Source organism: Bos taurus, chromosome 6, assembly GCF_002263795.3.
Source record: "Bos taurus isolate L1 Dominette 01449 registration number 42190680 breed Hereford chromosome 6, ARS-UCD2.0, whole genome shotgun sequence".
Lineage (NCBI taxonomy): Eukaryota > Metazoa > Chordata > Mammalia > Artiodactyla > Bovidae > Bos > Bos taurus.
The window spans coordinates 86,024,980-86,043,796 of NC_037333.1; the positions used below are offsets into that span (position 1 = coordinate 86,024,980).

The following is an 18,817-nucleotide window of genomic DNA, read 5'->3' on the forward strand; positions in this document are numbered from 1 at the left end:
ATTTCCTCTGCACTTAATCAAATAACTGTGCCTCATTCCTTTCTGCACTGTATAAAGCAGGTATTTGCTATGGTTAACCTGGCAAAAACATTCCTTCTCCAGTGTTGGTTAACATGTAGGCATGCCCTTAAAGAGTGAGTCAAATCACACATATTTGGAGAAGAACACTGGTAGAAAACTTTGTTTGGTCAGGACCTTGTCAGTCCCTCAGCTATTAAACCATGTCGGCAACTGCCTCCTTTACCTAGGATTCAAGCTACTTTTGACAGTGTTGCATGCTACGCCAGAGTTTCTTAGGCATTCATGTGCACATGGATCTTTTTAAAATGCAGGCTTTGATTCTGTGATCTGGAGAGGGGCCTGCAATTCTGTATTATGAAAATACTCCCAGGTGATAATAAATCAGCCAGTTGGTATCAATAGATCAAAGTTGGAGTGGCAAAGTCCTAGGCTATTTCCTATAATAAGGGATAACTGAACACTCACCAGAAAAGAAACAGAAAGGTGTTGATCACTGAAAAAATGGAGTATTACCAATTTGAGGGGGTTTGTATAAATGAAGCATGCAAGTGACAGGCTCGATAAGAGAACACAAAGAAAGAGGGGCAGGCCAATCCTGTCTCTATTCTTACAAGTATGTTATGCGTCTTCCTGTCTCTTTGCTTGGCTCGTGTAGTTCTACTCTAAAAAGTTCTATTCTATCCATGAAGGCCCTATTCCGTTAATACTATATCTCCTCCAAGATTAACCAGCCCTAAACTCCCCAGCTTCCCTTAAAGCTCACAGCACATAGTTTTTTATATTTAATCCCTCGCTGTTTTATATCATGTGCTGGTTTTTCCCAGTTAGTTCTACCTATAGAAGAGAGAAAGTGAGACTCAGTTCTTATTCATCTCACGTAACTATCCCTCACAATAACTGGCATTTTGCTGAGCACAGAGCAGATGCTAAATAAATGTCACTTTTCCTTCACACGTAAATGGATAGAAATTTAGAATTTCCCAAATTTTAATGTTATTGATTTAAAATAACAATTTTTCTAATTACCAAAATACATTCTCATCATAGACTATTTGGCAAATAATGAAAAGGTAAACAAATAAAAATAACACATAATTTCACTACCCAATGTTAATATTTTGGCCTATTTTCTCCTTTATATGTATATGGGAAGGAGATTTTGAAGTAATTATTTTATGAATTAGCTGACATTTCCCTCTTGACATTATGCAACAAATTTCCATACAATTAAAAATATTTAAAGCTTCATTTTTGTTGTCTGTAAAATATTCTGAAGTATATACTATATTATCATTCCCTTCAATGATGGACTTAAAAGTTTCTTACGAATTTTCACTATAATAAATAATGTTGTGATAAATATCTTTATGCCTCTTTGTCCATATTTCTGATTACTTCCTCAAAAGTGGAATTACTAGAGGAACTGATCTGGAAAATGTATTTTAGACATAAACTGAAAGAGAGCATCGGCTTTGGAGCCTCACAGTCTGGATCCAATGATCAGTTTTTCATGTACTATTTGTCAAACTTTAATAAAATCACTTTATCTCTTTGCATCTTAGTTTCATGATTTGTAAATGAAGAGAGTACTTATTTCACAAGGCACTTACAAGGATTAAATGAAATGTAATCAAGTGTATATGCATTGTATTTCCTAAATCAACCACTAGGTGGAGATAAAGGTTTATATTAACAATTCTAAAGGAGAAGTTCTAAAGCAATTCCCGGGCAGCAGAGGCATTTGGGAAGTTTCTGCACCCTCTAATTTCTCCTGTGGTATCCGAGAACTGCTTAACCAGCATCTCTGAGAGTGGGGCTAAATGATCTGTCCTAAGGAGTTCTCCGGGTGAGTCTCACACACACTAAAGTTTGAGAATCACTGAATTAATACACATCCACATTTTTCTCTCATTTGTTGCTTGGGCAGAGAAAAGCCAAAAGACAATTAACCCACAATACCAACTAGAATTTATAGAAGGTTAGTGAGTGCTATATAAAGTTGTGCTTAATGATAAACATATACAATGGCATATATCCTTATTTTTATAAGACAGTTATTTTATGAGATATTTTATGAGAGAGCTATTTTTACTTCCATTTTTCAACCTTACATTGAATAAATTTGACCGTTAGTGACTTATTATTATTCCCTAAGTACTCTAAGCATAGAGTACTCTAAGCTAGGCCGTGGATTTACCCACTATACTACACTGCCACCCCCACAGCCTGTCTTGGTATTCTTGCCACACTCAATCATCAATGACTGGGAGCAGCCCATGGAACCTCATACAAAGGCAAAGACAAAGCAGAGATTCCTTTCACAGCTGTTTCATCTGCATTCACTCCTTATGAACTCCTGCTAAATTTCTCACTTAAATGTATGAATGAAACTACTAGACAGCATATTTAAAAGCAGAGATATCACTTTGCCGACAAAAGTACATATAGTAAAAGCTATGATTTTTCCAATAGTCACATACGGATGTGAAAAGGTTGTTTTCATTCCAATCTCAAGAAGGGCAATGCCAAAGAATATTCAAACTACTGCACAATTGCACTCATTTCACATGCTAGCAAAGTAATGCTCAAAATTCCCTAAATCAAGATTCAACAGTACATGAACCAAGAACTTCCAGATGTTTAAGCTGGATTTAGAAAAGCCAGAGGAACCAGAAATCAAACTGCCAACATCCGCTGGATCATAGAAAAAGCAAGAAAATTCCAGAGAAACATCTATTTCTGCTTCATTGACTAGGCTAAAGCCTCTGACTGTGTGGATCACAACAAACTTTGGAAAATTCTTAAAGAGATAGGAATACCAGACCACCTTACCTGCCTCCTATATGCAGAAGAGAAGCAACAGTTAAAACCAGACATGCACAAAGACAGAAATATAGATCAATGGAACAAAATAGAAAGCCCAGAGATAAATCCATGCACATATGGACACCTTATCTTTGACAAAGGAGGCAAGAATATACAATGGATTAAAGACAATCTCTTTAACAAGTGGTGCTGGGAAATCTGGTCAACCACTTGTAAAAGAATGAAACTAGAACACTTTCTAACACCATACACAAAAATAAACTCAAAATGGATTAAAGATCTCAACGTAAGACCAGAAACTATAAAACTCCTAGAGGAGAACATAGGCAAAACACTCCCTGACATACATCACAGCAGGATCCTCTATGACCCACCTCCCAGAATATTGGAAATAAAAGCAAAAATAAACAAATGGGACCTAATTAAACTTAAAAGCTTCTGCACATCAAAGGAAACTATTAGCAAGGTGAAAAGACAGCCTTCAGAATGGGAGAAAATAATAGCAAATGAAGCAACTGACAAACAACTAATCTCAAAAATATACAAGCAACTCCTACAGCTCAACTCTAGAAAAATAAATGACCCAATCAAAAAATGGGCCAAAGACCTAAATAGACATTTCTCCAAAGAAGACATACAGATGGCTAACAAACACATGAAAAGATGCTCAACATCACTCATTATCAGAGAAATGCAAATCAAAACCACTATGAGATACCATTTCACACCAGTCAGAATGGCTGCGATCCAAAAGTCTACAAATAATAAATGCTGGAGAGGGTGTGGAGAAAAGGGAACCCTCTTACACTGTTGGTGGGAATGCAAACTAGTATAGCCACTATGGAGAACAGTGTGGAGATTCCTTAAAAAACTGGAAATAGAACTGCCTTATGATCCAGCAATCCCACTGCTGGGCATACACACTGAGGAAGCCAGAAGGGAAAGAGACACGTGTACCCCAATGTTCATCACAGCACTGTTTATAATAGCCAGGACATGGAAACAACCTAGATGTCCATCAGCAGATGAATGGATAAGAAAGCTGTGGTACATATACACAATGGAGTATTACTCAGCCATTAAAAAGAATACATTTGAATCAGTTCTAATGAGGTGGATGAAACTGGAGCCTATTATACAGAGTGAAGTAAGCCAGAAGGACAAACACCAATACAGTATACTAACGCATATATATGGAATTTAGAAAGATGGTAACGATAACCCTGTATACGAGACAGCAAAAGAGACACTGATGTATAGAACAGGCTTATGGACTCTGTGGGAGAGGGAGAGGGTGGGAAGATTTGGGAGAATGGCATTGAAACATGTGAAATGTCATGTATGAAACGAGATGCCAGTCCAGGTTCAATGCACGATGCTGGATGCTTGGGGCTGGTGCACTGGGACGACCCAGAGGGATGGTATGGGGAGGGAGGAGGGAGGAGGGTTCAGGATGGGGAACACATGTATAATTTTTTTTTAAATTAAAAAAAGAAAAAAAAAAGTAAAAAAAAAAAAAAAAAAACAGACATGGAACAACAGACTGGTTCCAAACTGCGAAAGGAGTGTCAAGGCTGTATATTATCACCCTGCTTATTTAACTCATATGCAGAGTGCATCAAGCGAAATGCTGGACTGGATGAAGTACAAGCTGGACTCAAGATTGCCAGGAGAAATGTCAATAACCTCACATATGCAGATGACACCACCCTTGTGGCAGAAAGGGAAGAAGAACTAAAGAGCCTTGATGAAAGTGAAACAGGAGAGTGAAAAAGTTGGCTTAAAACTCAACATTCAAAAAACAAAGATCATAACATCTGGTCCCATCACTTCATGGCAAATAGATGGAGAAACAATGGAAACAATGAGAGACTTTATTTTCTTGGGCTCCAAGATTACTGCAGATGGTGACTGCAGCCAAGAAATTAAGATGCTTGCTCCCTGGAAGAAAAACTATGACCAACCTAGACAGCATATTAAGAAGCAGAGACATTACTTTGCCAACAAAGTTCCGTCTAGTCAAAGCTATGGTTTTTCCTGTAGTCATGTAAGACGTGGACCATCAAGAAGGCTGAATGCCAAAGAATTGATGCTTTTGAGCTGTGGTGTTGGAGAAGACTCTTGGAGTCTGCTCGACTGCAAGGAGATCAAACCAGTCAATCCTAAAGGAAATCAATCCTGAATATTCATTAGAAGGACTTAGGCTGAAGCTGAAACTCCAATACTGTGACCACCTGATGTGAAGAGCCTACTCATCAGAAAAGACCCTGATGCTGGGAAAGATTCAGGGCAGGAGAAGTGGTCGACAGAAGATGAGATGGTTGTATGGCATCACTGATTCAATGGACATGAGTTTGAGCAAACTCCAAGAGATAGTGAAGGACAGGGAAGCCTGATGTGCCACAGTCCATGGGGTAGCAAAGAGTTAGACACAACTGAGCACCTAAACGAACAGAAAAGGCTTTAATCACTCTTTAGTAGCTCTCATTTAAGAGTCACCAACTACTCTAGATTTATACTGAATGAGTTATTTCTTAATAAAGCACTTAGCCTAGTGCCTAGCAGTTGGCATAAGTGTGAAATTGTTATTAATATGATAATCCGAGAGTATAATTATATGCAGAGTACATCATGAGAAATACTGGGCTGGAAGAAGCACAAGCTGGAATCAAGATTTCCGGGAGACATATCAATAACCTCAGATATGCAGATGACACCACCCTTATGGCAGAAAGTGAAGAGGAACTAAAAAGCCTCTTGATGAAAGTGAAAGAGGAGAATGAAAAAGTTGGCTTAAAGCTCAACATTCAGAAAACAAAGATCATGGCATCTGATCCCATCACTTCATGGGAAATAGATGGGGAAACAATGGAAACAGTGTCAGATTTTATTTTGGGGGGCTCCAAAATCACTGCAGATGGTGATTGCAGCCAGGAAATTAAAAGATGCTTACTCCTTGGAAGGAAAGTTATGACCAACCTAGATAGTATATTGAAAAGCAGAGACATTACTTTGCCAACAAAGGTCCCTCTAGTCAAGGCTATGGTTTTTCCAGTGGTCATGTATGGATGTGAGAGTTGGACTGTGAAGAAAGCTGAGCGCCGAAGAATTGATGCTTTGGAACTGTGGTGTTGGAGAAGACTCTTGAGAGTCCCTTGGACTGCAAGGAGATCCAACAAGTCCATTCTGAAGGAGATCAGCCCTGGGTGTTCTTTGGAAGGAATGATGCTAAAGCTGAAACTCCAGTGCTTTGGCCACCTCATTCAAAGAGTTGACTCATTGGAAAAGACTGATGCTGGGAGGGATTGGGGGCAGGAGGAGAAGGGGACAAGAGAGGATGAGATGGCTGGATGGCATCACCGACCCACCGATGTGGGTTTGAGTGAACTCCGGGAGTTGGTGATGGAGAGGGAGGCCTGGCATGCTGCAATTCATGGGGTCGCAAAGAGTCGGACATGACTGAGCGACTGAACTGAGAGTATAATTAAATTTCACAAAGAAGGAAGATTTCCAGTTGGCATTTAATGAGGCAGTTATACTGGCATAGAGATCTCTTCTATAAGAATCTTCAACATGGCACCAAAAACTTTTTCTGTTGGGTATGCAGAGAAACTAAGGCCAAGATGGAAAAAAAAAACAGAGAAGCCTCTTCAGAAACAGTCTTCCTCTAAAAGTTCACATCATAAGGAAAAAAAACTGTAACTATATGAGGTGATGCTGCTGATAAGTCACTTCAGTCGTATCCGACTCTGTGCGACCCCATAGACGGCAGCCAACCAGGTTCCCCCGTCCCTGGAATTCTCCAGGCAGGAACACTGGAGTGGGTTGCCATTTCCTTCTCCAATGCATGAAAGTGAAAAGTGAAAGTGAAGTCACTCAGTCGTGTCCGACTCTTCGAGACCCCATGGACTGCAGCCTATCAGGCTCCTCCGCCCATGGGATTTTCCAGGCAAGAGTACTGGAGTAGGGTGTCATTGCCTTCTCCTGGATGTTAACTAAACTTATCATGGTAACCATTTCACAATAGGTAAGTATGTGAAGTCCTTCTGTTGTATACCTTAAAACTTATATCTCAGTAAAACTGGGGGAGAAGTCTCCTATAAATTCTCAGAACATTTTGAAATCTATTTCTTTGATTTATGCAATTCTGCCAAGTGACTATAATTATGTACATGTCTTTTTTCTTCATCTAAGCTGTACTCATATTCATTCATTCAACAAATATTTATTGAGCTCCATTACACACCAGACACCCTTCCACCCTTCCCAGTGCTGGGGACATATCAATGGGCAAAATAAAAATGGCTGTCTTCGTGCAGCTTATACAGTTGTTAGGGTAGACAGCATAAACATAATATATAAGTAAATTATGTAGTCTGCCAGAGGGTGATAAGTACATGGGGCGGAATAAACCAAGATAAGGGGATGGGATTCGCAATTTTTTAAAAGTGGTCAGGATGAATTTCATGGAGAAAATCATTACCAAAATGAACTGGGGTCCAACTGAGCAGAGTTCTAGAAAGTGAGTAGTGATAGTGACTATCACAGCTCAATCACCAAAAATCTAGCAGAGTTCCCTGCATGTGGTAAATAATCAATGATTGTGTGCTGATTAAATAAAGTTCAAGGTCTTGTCTAAAACATACCAAATTGAAGACTGGACAAGAATGATTTGTCTTTAGCATGTCAAAACTATGATTCCTACTGAAGTACCAGTGTCAGAGCCTTATCCCTAAAAGAAAACACTAATCAGTACGAGCACAGTGGAAGTTATTAAAAATGACTATTACCCTTGGAGGAAAAAACGAAAACATAACAATGTCTCTTCAAGAAACTGATTTTACTAATCAGCCTCTCATTACTTTAAATTCAGAGTCAGCATTTACTTTCCACAGTACCCTTACATATTTATGCCAATTGGTCTTGACTTTCTGCCATAAAGTATATATGTGCCATAATAAACATATTTGTCAGAAGGGACTTTGTCTTTTTATTTAGTTTTAGGTATAAAATGACAAAGCTATCTCAAATATCATGTTTGAACTTAGTGATTAATGCATAATTAGATTATACTTATAACCTGTTTCTCAGTAATAAATGATATTTTAACTTACATACAGCAAAGTTAACACAAGCAAACTTTTTACCAATAAATTATTTCACACAGGTATATGCTTATGAATCTATTTAATTGTTCAAACTGTGCTAGAGAATACATATTTTGGAGTACATAATTTGTTAGATTTAGTTACAACAGAGGTGATTTCAATGGGAATTTCTTATACTGTCCTACTTATTAAAAAAATTTTTATCATTTGCTCCCAAATCTGTTATATCAAAATGTATTTTTGAATTATACATTTAATTATGTCACTTTCAGCTAATTTATTTCATAAATATTAGAGATCTCATTTTAAATTATTTTATGAATATTTCCAAAACATGTTTTCCAATTATTATTTTTATAGTGAAGACAAATAATTGACCTATATTTATATATAAATATTCTCTGCACAGTGATATTTTTTTAAAGAGAATAATACGGAAAGTGCAAAAGCTCAGGCTCTCTAGGGCAAAGCCAAAAAAAAAAAAAAGCAAAATTTAATTATGCCTCCTGATTTTTTACTTTTTGAATTTTATTTTCTCCCCTCATCTATTTTTTTAAATGCTAGAAATTTACCTTAAAAACATTAACAGTGTTACTATTTCAATTATTTGCCAGTGGTAGGGGTGGGGTAGTTAATTTTATATTATCCCCACCCAAAAAAAATCATGGTTTCAAATTCATCAGGAGTAAATACATTAACTACCTGCAATCAAAATGGAGAGCCCTTCAAGATAAGCAGTTGTGCAGCCAGCATGACTTGCGTTAGTCAGGATAGCAGGAATCCGGGGTCAGAGCTGTCTCCACCATTTTGGTCTGACCACGGTAACTAAGTTTGACCCTGTTTGTGTAGCACTTGTTTCTGTCATAGGTGTAACAGGTCTCAGCGTCACTATCACAGATATTGCTCTGGCTGGCAGTGACTACTTGATCTTCCAGCTCCACTTCTGTAGTGTCACATTTTTTGCACCTGAAAAACAAATACACACATTAGACACTCCCCATCAAATGTTGCCTCAGAATCTGAGTGACTATACATTTCTATCCAAAATCAGTTAGTTCTGACAAAGGATGACTCCTTTCAGACTTCAACTTCTCTATAATACAGAATTATTGATGTAATTTTTCAACCTTTAATTGAAAGTAAGCAATGAATTAATATATATGATTGTGTACACTATTCAGTAACTTCCACTCTGTTAAATTTATTCCCAACTGTATAGTAGGATTAAATTAATTATTTACAGTAATGAAGAAGGAAGGTGTTTTTTTTTCATGTTGGATTCTATGGTTTCCAAAGAAACACCTGCATGTTAATGGGTCTGAATTATTGAACTAAAAAGACAAATTGGTCCTTCTTGTACTAATGGAAATAATTTTGTCTTTAGAATAAATTTAGAGCTAACCTTTATTTACGAAATTTTATGAATTTGTGATGCCTAATAATTAACATGGGCTTCCCTGGTGGCTCAGACAATAAAGAATTCAACTGCAGTGTGGGGGACCTGGATTCAGTTCCTGGCTTGGGAAGATCCCATGGAGGATAGCATAGCAACCCACTCCAGTATTCTTGCCTGGAGAATCCCCATGGAGAGAGGGGCCTGGCAGGCTACAGTCCATGGGGTTGCAAAGAGTCGGACACAACTGAGGACAGGACAGCACAGCAATAATTAACATATGAATTAATGTATTCAAAAGTTCAAACGATATTGGTAAATGTTTATACCCCAATATGTTTTCAAAAACATTCTTACTAACAAGTTTAATGAAAAGTTATTGACTTAGGTATCTTTATTAGTGTGAAGGAAAATCTCTTACAGGTCAGACAGATGGTACACAAATTTGGTTCTCATTGGTGAGGTAGGATCAGAGATATTCTCCCTGCTGTTCAGAGGAACACTAAAAAAAAGAAAAAGAGAAAACGAAGAATAATGAAATTAGCAGATACTGCTGTTTTTGGTAATAGGTATATTGCTAGGACACTACTTACTATTTCATTCAGACATTTAGGACATTTAGCACTCTATAAACACTCTTTAGTAACACTATTACTCACATTTCACAATAATTGCTACATTTTAAACAATTTCATTCAAAATAAACCTCACAACAACTCCTCTATCAATTATCTTTTATTACTTGGTAAATCCCTGGTTTTCCTTTAAAAATAAGCTCAAGTTTTACTTTCTCTTACTTTTTTTTACCTTGATCCCATTTCTACCCCTCAGTAAACTTCTCATCTGTAGTCTCATTAATGTTTCATATACTCTTACTATACTGCCATATTATAGTTGCTTACCTACAGAATAGCTGTTTCTAGATTCTATAAATTCCTTGAGCCAAAAACACTTACACATCCCAGTGCCTTGCTATAGGTGTGTCATATAGAATATGTCCAATATTTGTGAATGAATGGACAGTAAGATACTAAGGATCACATTTTAGAAATGTAGTAATTACAAATCAGAGAGGTTGGTGACCTACTCAAATTCACACAAGTACTAAGTAGTAAAGCTGGAACTGGAATCCAGACCTTTTGATTTGGAGGTTTTCCATGAAAAATTAGATAACACATCAACTAGTTCAGGTGATTTCATTAACTTTTACATTTTTTCATCTATGTCATCATTCCTCTTCACATGCACTGCTCCCTACCAAAAGATCCCCCCAAACCTCAGGTTTTCCTAACTCAGTATTTAGCAACATTATCCACATATGTGTCCAAGCTAAAACTTTGGATTGTATCCCTCAGTCTTCCCTCTCTGTCACCACCTAGGTCTGAATCCATCTCACAGTTCAACTGGCTCTAACACTTTGCATCTTTGAACTTGATTCAGGACACCACCCTTCTCTCCTAATTTGTAGCAATACCTTCCTTCAGTCTTGACCCCTCCCATGCGTTGGCCACATTATTGCCAAAACAGTCTTTTTAAACTACAAGCCTAATTTCCTTCTCTGCTTAAAGCCTACAGTGTCTCCCCACAGAAAACAAGGTAATCATTAAGACGGCATAGAAGGCACTGCATGATGTACCTCTAACTCTCCAGCCTCATCTCTCTTTAACCTCATCTCATCGCTAACCACACCACCCTCTTTACACCATGTGTCAGATGTAAACAACTGCTTGCTATCGTACAAAACTTACCAGGATTTTCTCATCTCTAAGTGTTAAAGATAACAAAAACAGTAGTAGCCCTGACATTTACTAAAAACTTAGTCTACCTGGTACTATGATGAACATGTTAACATGATGATCTCATACAATTGTCACAGAAACCCTGATTCCTTTTCTTGGAATTATCTGCTTTCCCTATCAACTCTGTCATCACCCACACACATTTCTACTACTTACTCCAAATACCCTCTCCTACCTCCCCCTGCCTCTCTCCCACTTTCCCCAGGGACTAGCCTCGGCGCCCCTCTTTGTGCTCCTGTAACATCCTATACCTATTCCTGTCGCTGCATTTACAATATTGCATTGTAAATGCCCTTTCAGTTATTTACAGCTTCCTACTAGACTGTACATTCTTTGATGGCACGGGCTGTGTTTTATATAAATTATTGTATCCCCAGCTCCAATCCTCAGTGGCTTTCAGAAGCACTCGATAAATGTTTGTCAAATTAATAAACAAATGAATGAACATATCTATTCTTTATTACATTACAAAATCTCTAGTAATATCAGAAAATGCTTTAAATAATGAGAAAAGTAAGAGAACAGACACATAAGTAAGAGAACAGTGTTTCACTGGGGACTACTGTTCTAAGTGCTTTTATATATTATCATATTTAATCCTCACGACCCTATGAAGTATATGTGTATATATACATACCTATACATATCCCTTTTTTTCAGTTTAGGGAACAGGCTCAAACTAGTTAAGTAACTTGCCCAAAGTCATAACATCATTAAGTGATGGAGTTGGGAATAATGCCACAATGACACAGCAATGATAATAGAACTTTCAGAAATAAGATTAAAGAAGCATCAATATACATCAGGGAAATGGCATGAAGTTACTGAACTGCCTGATTTCAGTAAATAAAATATCATAAAAAAGATCATGTCGTTAAAAAAAAAAAAGATAAATCAGAGAATCCTGGAGTATCATTTTAAATCTGCCCTTGGAGATTTAAATATAAGAGACACACTCCTCTTCAACACTGTTTAGATGCCAGTGTCATTGATGCCATTCTCTTAAGATACACGCTTCTCCAATTATTCTATCCTTAACAGGGAACTGGGGCTTCTCTTGTAGCTCAGTTGACAAAGAATCTGCCTGCAGTGCAGGACACCCAGGTTCAATCCCTGGGTTGGGAAGATCCCCTGGAGAAGGAAATGGCAACCCACTCCAGTATCCTTGCCTGGAAAATCTCAGGGAAAAAGGAGCCTGGTGGGCTGCAGTCCATGGGGTCACAAAGAGTTGAGCACGACTGAGTGACTAATACTTACTTACTTAACAGGGAACTAAGTGTTATGGACTTGAGTGGTCAAAGAAAACTTGCTCAAGGAAGTGATGTCTAAGCTAAGACATGCAGGCTGAAGAGTTAACCAGGCTAAGAGGGGTGCAAGAAAGAGTCCTTCAAGCAGAGGAACTAGATTATGCAAAAACAAAGAGGAAGAAAGAGGTACTGCAACATACTGAATTTTTAAACATAAAATGAAAAAGAAGTGGCCATGGAAGAGCTTGAGAGTTATGCTGAGCACTGTAGGTTAGGCTGAAACATTCGTAATTTATCCTAGTAACAACATTGGGGGAACCAGCAAAAGGATTTTAGGAAGGGTAGTGGCATAATGATAACTGGCACATAGGTTAGGTGAATAAATAACAGTAAATATTTTTTGAAAATGTGCCAGGAACTACATAGTCTTTTTTTTTTTTTTACATAGTCTTTAAAAGGAATAGATCTCAATTTATCTTTATAATAACCCGATGAACACATATTATTTTCCTATTAATATTTAGAGATGAGAAAAGTTCAAGTTTAGAAGGGTTAAGTAACTAGCATACCATAGCACATAGCTACTAATATTTAGTGACAGCCAGAACTCAAAACAAATTCATAAGCATATTATACTTCTCCTATTGATTACATGGGATTGAATACTATGATCTGTTTCAATAAGAGGTATTTGATTCAGGACGGAAACTATTCAAAGTAGTAGAAGTACTTCACAAAGGAGACATTAATGTCTGGATCCAATAGAAATCTCAGTTCTTAAATATTATTAGTGTTTTTGCTGTTGAATAAGACTCATAGTTTATAACTTAAGACTATGTGTGAAATGAAATGAGTATCTGAAGTCCAATATACAAGTGGAGATGAAATCAATGTAGTAAATTTAATTAGTCTACCATACTTTTATGCAGACAGATGAAGTTGAATACAAGGTGAAGTACTTTGTGGTCCATATATGGTGCAAAACAAGCCTTTTAAAATTATCTCAAGTTTCACTTTGAACTGATCAAGGGCAAATATAAGTTCTGATTCAAACTGAAATAACTCCATATAAACAGGGCATGTTGATGACTAGATCCGAACCTTCAGTTATTATTTGATGTAGCTGACTGGTTTTAGGTTGCCTGGAAACGTCTGTCTCTGCTCCCAACTATATAATTGGCTTAAGCCCATTACCCAGATTCAACCTCATGTAAGCCATTATATGGGCTTCCCTGGTGGCTCAGAGGTTAAAGCGTCTGCCTGCAATGCGGGAGACCAGGGTTCGATCCCTGGGTCGGGCAGATCCCCTGGAGAAGGAAATGGCAACCCACTCCAGTATTCTCGCCTGGAAAATCCCATGGACGCAGGAGCCTGGTGGCCTACAGTCCACGGGGTCGCACAGAGTCAGACACGACTGAGCGACTTCACTTAAGCTGTTATACTTAGGCTTCCCAGGTGGCGCTAGTGGTAAAGAACCCACCTGTCAATGCAGGAGACACAAGAGACTTGGGTTCTATCCTGGAGGAGGAAATGGTAACCCACTCCAGCATTCTTGCACGGAGAATCCCATGAACAGAGGAGCCTGACAGGCTACAGTCCATGGCGTCACAAGAGTCAGAAATCACTTAGCGACTAAATAACCACCACAAATGTTACCCACCGAAAAGAGAAGCAAAGATATAGATATCACATGCAAACAACCACTAATATCAGAAAGTATCTGCTTACAAAATGAAAATATGAAGCACGAAATACCACATACATAATTCTGACGTTTCTCTCCACAATGTCTTGACTAGGATCTTCAGCAGAAGGGATGATCCTGGAAGTAATCCGGGCACACTTACATTTGTTGTCAACAACAATCCTTTCATTTTCATCTTGGGCTTGAAAGATAAATATTTTAAGAAGAAAGGTAACCAAAAGTCTAATTTCATACTTTGTATCAAGTTAATTTATCACCCTCCCCAACAGAAAACTTAAGTTTATTGGCTGATCAGTTTCAGCTTTCTCCATTTTTCCTCTTTCCTAACCTAAACTAGCTAAGTGGAATCTCACAGCATAGTGAAGGAAATACAGATGAACTCCAAAAGGAATTTTCTCATTTTTCCTTGGACCAGTCTACAGGAACATGAACTGAAAGAATTCTGGTTTTAATCAAATGCTTTTAATGGAGGCACAACCCTCTGAATGATAGAGCTTTGTAAAAAAATTAGTGCCAAATGCCAAAATGAGAGAGAAAACAAACATCTAGACTGAATTTCTCTCGGACTAGAGATATTTATTCAAAAGTGAACAAATAAACCGGTTTTTTATTCAAAAGTGAACAAATAAACCGGTTTTTTATAATAAAAACACCCTTCCTGAACACCCATTCATACTTTTTTTCCCTTATGCTAAGAACATGCACATTTTCCTCGAGATAACCTAATTTGCTAAGACTTTCAAATTCTCCATTAAAATTTCCCTAAATTTAATTATATTCTTCCTTTTCATAATAACAATCAGGTTTATGGCATAATGATTTAATTCATTAAGGATAAGACTTATTTTTAAAGATATAGTATCTATAGACGTAAGTGCTATAAACTTGCTAAAACAGTTTAGAATATGTTGTTAGGTAGAAGTTCTATTTAATCTAATATGCATGTGTACAGAAAAAAATAACAAATGAGCAAATCACAAATAACTATTAAAGCTGTAACTGTAAATGTCAACATTTACTGTCCAATCTGAATATTAGATAAAATGTCTGGTAAGTGCTGCAAAGAATTAACAAAATTTCTTATTATCTGTACTTAGATCAACTAACAGATATTTGAGGAAGTAACAATAAATAGCTTTATTTAACAGTGATAATTAAACAATAATAATGATATTAAATCTTTTTTATTCCTATAATTTTAGCTAAGTGACCTTTAAAATTTCCTTCCATCAAATCTCAATTTAAAAAATAGACTTAGCACATTAATTCAAGTTATAAAGGTTAAATGATAAGGAAATAAATTGTAACTGGACATCTAATTATTCCTGATCTCAGAGCAGAAAGGACCTAACTGCAGTATTTCAGTCTTAATGATACAGTCATTACAAAAACAATTTAAGATCATTGTTATTGTACTTATAATTGTTTTAAGTACTTTATAATGCATTATTATGTCCTTATTCATAAGTTCTTGATAAATCTTCTGATAAAAGTCTTACGGTATTCGAGAAAAACCATTATGAAGCCAATTTAAGATAATAATATAATTCTTAATTTTTTGAAAAGAGTAAGATGATTTAAAAGGTGTCCTCTTCCCTACTCTTGTATTAGTGACTTTTAAATGTTTTTCTCATTAAAATACAAATAAGCAGGCAATACCTGACCAAAAATATAGATGGAGTTGAGTATATGATGACTATTAAGTCTTAAATAGAAAATATATACGTTTTGTTTGTGGCACATGTTATATTTTCTTGCCAGAAACCTAGGGGGAAAGTATCTTTACTGTTATTATATAAGAATACTAGGTAGCCTAATATACCTACCAGGAAAATGTAAAAATACATTTAACTCACCAAGACTTATAAGAGTCTAACTTCTGTTTCATCAACAGGAAATATTTTTCCTAATACACCTGTTATTATAGACTATGCCTTACTTTATTCCAAGAACACCTGAGACAGAGTAGGTGGCTCAATAAATATTTATCAAATAACTTAATTCAGTTCAAGTGAGAAAACAGACAACACATACTAGTTATGAATGTAATGAGTTTACCAAAAAGGTGATTCTCTTATATAGGCAGAATGGTGTCAGATGGCCTGAGTTCCACCTACCACATGCTTGTTGTGTGACCTTAGGTAAGTTACTTCACCTCTTTAAACTTCAATGGGCTCAAGGATATGTCAGAAATAATGATAGTACTTACCCTCAAATGGTTACTGTGAGAATTAAATGGAATAGAATATGTAAAGCAGTTAGCATAACATCTAGAATATAGTATGTACTAATAAGTTACAGCTCTTTTATATATAAATGGCTATATATATTCCATGTGTATGTTTATAGGTATATAAATATGTTCATAAACACATGTATTTTTATATATAGGTACATATATTATACATGGTTTACTACTGCTATCTTTATGTTTTAAATATTATTAGAAAGTCATTATTCTTAATACTAAATTAATGAAAAGTATATGTAAAATTACTATTCTTAATTACATCATACTGTCCTGAAAGAACAATAAGCTCAAAAAAAAAAAAAGGAATAAACTCAGTAAGTCTTAAAACAATATATATCAAATTATATCATTTCTAATTCACATACCTTTCTAGATGAAAATTATTATCACTATGCTTTTATATTCAGAAAATAATCCATTTCTACAATAGTTTGAAAAGTTAATAAACAAGATAACTGAAGTTCAGCCATCAAGTTCCAGGAAATGTGTACAACATTAAATATTGTTAAAGGGTCATAATAAATTTGTAGGCTTGGATCCAGGAAAGTTGTTAGAACTAATACCAGCCTCTCTGGGGAAATAAAATCCTAATGCACTCTATATTGTATTTACAACAATTATTACCTCATTTCTCCAGACTATAAATTTGAGACACTCAAGGAGAGAATTCTGATTTTCAAGATTCAATATGGGTATTTGCATAGTATAACTATCTATACTTATCTAAAAATTATCTATTTTATTTTCTAAGTTTTAATAGGCAGACATATAAGAGAAAAAAGAATGAAAAGAATTACAATGAGTCTTGTCCATGTTAAAGACCACTGCCCATACAAAGATTAAGACATGTTAGAAGAACATAGCCAGCTAGGTGTCCAACCAAAACACAAACATAAATGTTTAATCTGAAGAACAGATCTATATTCTATTTTTCCTTTTACCTGGGTTCATGCTCAAAATACCACATACCTGTCACAAGAACAGCCATAACAAAAATGGCCAGGACTCCCCAAAAAAGCAAACAATTCTTCATCTTGACTTCACTTCTTTTGAAAAACTGGAGCTAAGAAGTCAGGGTTAAGGTGTGTGAGCTATAAGGAGTGTGCAAATGATGGGGCTTCTGCTTTCTTAAAATAACACTCCAGGCAGCTAACAAACTAAGATCACAACTGCGGTTGAACTCTGCAATTTAGTGTGTGGTCAGGATGTCAAAATAACTATCAACCACTTAAAAGTCTTAAGTGGTTGATAATTGTTTTGACATCTAAATAACATTTATTATAACACTCAAAAAAAGAAAACACAGTAAATAGAAGTTAGGTGGATATATTTTTAAGCCATTATTTCCTTGAAAAATAAACTCGGGTAGACTGCCTTCCCAAAGCAAGTTGGATAAATCCCTGGACACAAATTAACCCCCTCCCCTGGAAACTTATTTTTATAAGAGCAAATATTGACATATAATTACTAAGCTAATGAAACACTGTGTATTTGATATTTTTATTCTTTCAACCTTATAGCTTTGTAATTCTATTATATAAACCATGCATCTATAACAAATTATTTTAATGAAGTGTGGACAGTGCCAAGTAGCACTTTGCCACCAGTCAAGAGTTACTTACACATGTAATTTAGGGTCAGGATAAGTGTTCTGTCAAGTGTGGTACAGGATCACTTGAAGTATTAGTCAAAATACATACTTTCTGGCTACACCCAACCAGAATTTTCAGAGATGTGGCCTTGAAATGTGTATTTTTAAAAAGGCTTCCAGTTGATTCTGATGTTGAAAATTGGTAGACTAAGAAGCCTGTGGAGGAGGAGAGTAACTAGCAGCATTAACTACAGAAGAGCAAGAAGTTAATAAAGGTAATTTCTTTGTAACAAATGGGCTTACATTGAAAATCACTTAGCTGAGGCTTCTATTTATCTGTATCTATGTTTTACAGGTGAATTGTCTCATAACCTTTTCAGTAGGTCTGGTTTAATTTTTAAACTACATCTCTGGTTTTGTTCTTCCCACTGAAAAAATGTAAATAGTTTCATTCAAGTAAGTTAAATAATTGGGAGCTTGGCTCAATGTTCTCAATTTTTCACCAAAAATGGTTTATTTTTCCACATTTATATATAAAATTTTTACAGTAAGATTTTCAGTGGTAGATTCATTTGAATGAAAGAGATCTTATGGTAATTTAGTCCCACCTTCTCTACTCCAGCTCAAGTTTTGTTTCAATTTCCTATACAGCAGACAGGCTGAGTTTAGAAAGCCGTCTGAAAAAGATCAATGCTTCACTTCCTCTGTACATAGCTTATTATATTTAGGATACTCAAATCACGAAAAAACACTTCTCTTGAGACATAGAAAATACACTCTTCTTGTTGTCTTACTATCTCATTGACTACTCCTGTTTAGGATCTTGCTAAATTTTCCTTTGAATCTTGAGACACAGAAAATACACTCTTCTTGTTG

General features: G+C 36.1%; 1 protein-coding gene across 1 annotated transcript; it reads right to left on the bottom strand.

Annotated features, from left to right (window-relative positions):
* Positions 1-8,017: 8,017 nt before the first annotated feature.
* Positions 8,018-17,415, bottom strand: JCHAIN (joining chain of multimeric IgA and IgM). The gene is given in 4 exon segments (NM_175773.3): positions 8,018-8,921; positions 9,770-9,850; positions 14,157-14,280; positions 17,320-17,415. Coding segments are annotated over 4 exon segments (474 nt in total). The 5' UTR covers positions 17,384-17,415; the 3' UTR covers positions 8,018-8,716.
* Between the last annotated feature and the right edge of the window lie 1,402 nt (positions 17,416-18,817).